The following is a 3,234-nucleotide window of genomic DNA, read 5'->3' on the forward strand; positions in this document are numbered from 1 at the left end:
TAAAGCAGGAATCATCAAAAGAAGACAGAAGAATAAACACAGCTATTTTTTAAAATTAATTGGCATTTAACCATTTCAAGAGGCAGCATATCATCAAGAACTGATGATACTGAAGAAAGAAATCCAAAATGTATTGAAGGTATTAAAAAAAACAAGGTATCAGAAATTAACAAATTACCAAGTGAAATATTTCAACAAACTAATGCAGTGCTAGAGGTGCTAACTGGTCTGCCAAGAAAATTGGAAGGCAGCTAGCTACCTGGCCAATCAACTGGAAGAGCTTCATGTTGGTGCCCATTCCAAAGAAAGGTAATCCAATGGATTGAAAAAATTATTGAGTAATATCAATACCACATAAAATAACCTTTTTATGAAGGTAATTCTAAGCAGTTGTAGCAGTACATAACAGGGAGCTGTCAGAAATTCAAACATGATTTAGAAGAGAACATGGGACAAGGAATATCATTAGATGGATCTTGGCTGAAAGCAGAGAAAACCAGAATGATGTTTACTTGGGTTTCAGTGACTATACAAGGCTATTTAACAACGAGAATTGTAAAAAACTATGGACAATATTGGGAAGATGGGTGTGTTAGTCAGGGTTGACTATAGAAACAAATTCATAGACATTCATATGTGTATAACAAAGATCTTTATGGGAGGAAGTGGAAGCGCTCCCCGGAGCTGCCGTGGGTTTGGTACCGTCTCTATCACCATGCCGAAGGTGTCCTTTAAAATCACGCTGACGTCCGACCCGCGGCTGCCCTACAAAGTACTCAGCGTTCCTGAAAGTACCCCTTTTACAGCAGTCTTAAAGTTTGCAGCAGAAGAATTTAAAGTACCTGCAGCAATGAGTGCCATTATTACCAATGATGGAATAGGAATAAATCCTACACAGGCTGCTGGAAATGTCTTTCTAAAGCATGGCTCAGAACTGCGAATCATTCCTAGAGATCGAGTTGGAAGTTGTTAATAGCAGCTTCGAGGCGAACACTTTCAGAATAAATTTCATTTTTGTGGAAAAAAAAAAAAAAGAAAGATCTTTATGTACGAGAGCAATTGCATATTGAGAAAACATCCCAGCCCAGTCCAGATCAAGTCTATAAGTCCAATATTAGCCCATATGTCTGACACCAATCTATAAATTCCTCTTCAGACTCACAAAACACATGAAATGATGCCGAATGCAGGAAGATCACAGGCCAATGGGTGGAAAGTCTCGTGGATCCAGTGGTGGTAGAAGCATCTCATTGCTGGCAGGGGTCTCCACATGGCTCCTTCAGCTCTGGGGCTCCAACGTGGCTTCATGTAGACACACAGTAAGCATGGCTTACAGGGAGTCAGCATGTGCCGCCTCCAATGACTATTTATCTCCGTAACACCTCCAAATGAGGTCATCAAGCTGTGACCTGATTGACAGGCTAAACTCCACCCCTTCATTCTTAAGTATCAAATTGATACCAGATTATGTAACTACCACAATGGAAATTCCAAAACACTTCATCATACTCATGGAGAACCTATACATAGACCAAGAGGCAGTAATTCAAACAAAGTAAAAGGATATTGTGTGTGTTTTTTAAGAAAAGGTGTTCATCAGGGTTGTATCCTTTCACTATACTTATTCAATCTGTCTACCTAGCAAATAATTCAAGAAGCTAGACTATATGAAGAATAATGTGACATTCAGATTGGAGGAAGGCATATGACAGGTTGTTAATGAAAGCCAAGAACCCTTGAAGCACATGTTGATGAAGATCTAAGACTATAGTCTTGGAGGGAGGGGGTGGGAATGAGGAGCTGATACTAGGGGCTCAAGTAGAAAGAAAATGTTTTAAAAATGATGATGACAACATATGTACAAATGTGCTTGGTGCAGATGAATGTGGTAAGAGATGTAAAAGCCCCCAATAAAAGTGTTTAATAATAATAATTTTAAAAGATTGTACTCTTCATTATAGATTACACTTCAACATAAAGAAAACAAAATCATAACTGGACAAATAGTCATCATGATAAATGAAAACAGATTGAAGTTGCAAATATTTCACTTTACTGGGATCTATTGTCAATGCTCATGGAAGCAGCAGTCAAGAAATCAAATTACTTACTGTAATAACAACATACATGATTTCCAGGAAAGATTAAAGTAAACAGGGCACTGTAGACAGACATGCTTCACAATCCCTCTTCAATAAAGTCATGGAGAAAACAGGAATGGAGGAAAAACCTAAAGACTTGAATTTCTGAGAAGTGAACAATAAGTGAACTGAACACCCACAAAGAAAGTATGAGTGTGGAACCCACACAGAGACCCATAGTAGTAATAAACTCCCAGCTAGGACACCAAGTGCCCAGCAGTCCCTCCCACGGTGAGAAACAATTCCTGGAGCACTCAACCATACAAGAGATGGGTCAATCTCTTACTCCTCCCATCAGGAGATGACCTGAAGAATACCAGGATTCAATCTAGTCCACTGTGAGGATGGTTGCACACGCCTCCTCCCAACCCACTGGGAAGTGTGTGCACTCTGAAGGTGGAGTGGGCCTGAAGAGACCACACAATCTGTGAGGCAAACACAGTGGCAGCTGAATCCTATTAGTTTCACGAAGGCTAATAGGATCACACTTGGATGCAAGAAGGCAGGCGCTGCAAGTTACCACCCACCCCCACAGTTGAAGGGCAACAGTAGTCTTGGTCTAAAGCAGCTCTGTGGCTGGAGGACAGGCCTTTTTATTTCTTTCTTCTTGCTTTTCCTCCTCCATGCAGTGTTTTGCGTAACAGCGCATGCTCTGTCATTACTGCCACTGATTGGCTCATACTGTACACGTTTCTGTCTGCATCGCTACGTATCAGAGCTACGTATCAGATGCATTTTTGCTTTTGTACAGTGTACTGTAATTGTTTGCAATTTTTAAGAAATTTTATCTAAGCCCTATGATGGCTCCTAAACGAGCTGCTTCTTCTAAGCCTTCTGACAAAAAAAAATAAGCGCCAGAGGAAGATGCTCACCATCCAGGAAAAGGTAAAACTTTTGGATATGATCAAAGATGGCAAGAAAATCGTGGAGGTTGCACGCCATTGATTACAGTATTTGTAAGAACTATGTATAATAATACTGTATGTGAAATATGTAATACTGTAAACTAGATGCCATAAATAATATAATAAATAATAAATGATAATTGTAATGTCCAAAATGTTTTACTGTATTTTCCCTTTTTCATTTAATA

General features: G+C 39.4%; 1 protein-coding gene across 1 annotated transcript; it reads left to right on the forward strand.

Annotated features, from left to right (window-relative positions):
* Positions 1 to 664: 664 nt before the first annotated feature.
* LOC101643162 (ubiquitin-fold modifier 1) lies at positions 665 to 1,015 on the forward strand. Its single transcript, XM_004701169.2, has one exon. It carries the CDS (start codon positions 716 to 718, stop codon positions 971 to 973), a length of 258 nt encoding a protein of 85 aa, XP_004701226.1. The 5' UTR covers positions 665 to 715; the 3' UTR covers positions 974 to 1,015.
* The last annotated feature ends 2,219 nt before the right edge of the window (positions 1,016 to 3,234 follow it).

This window comes from Echinops telfairi, unplaced genomic scaffold, assembly GCF_000313985.2.
Source record: "Echinops telfairi isolate 266 unplaced genomic scaffold, ASM31398v2 ScPeMD7_70;HRSCAF=299, whole genome shotgun sequence".
NCBI lineage: Eukaryota > Metazoa > Chordata > Mammalia > Afrosoricida > Tenrecidae > Echinops > Echinops telfairi.

What these genes read in the sequence shown, in the direction of transcription:
- LOC101643162 (XM_004701169.2), top strand. Translation starts at nt 716, where the DNA reads ATGCCGAAGGTGTCCTTTAAAATCACGCTGACGTCCGACCCGCGGCTG.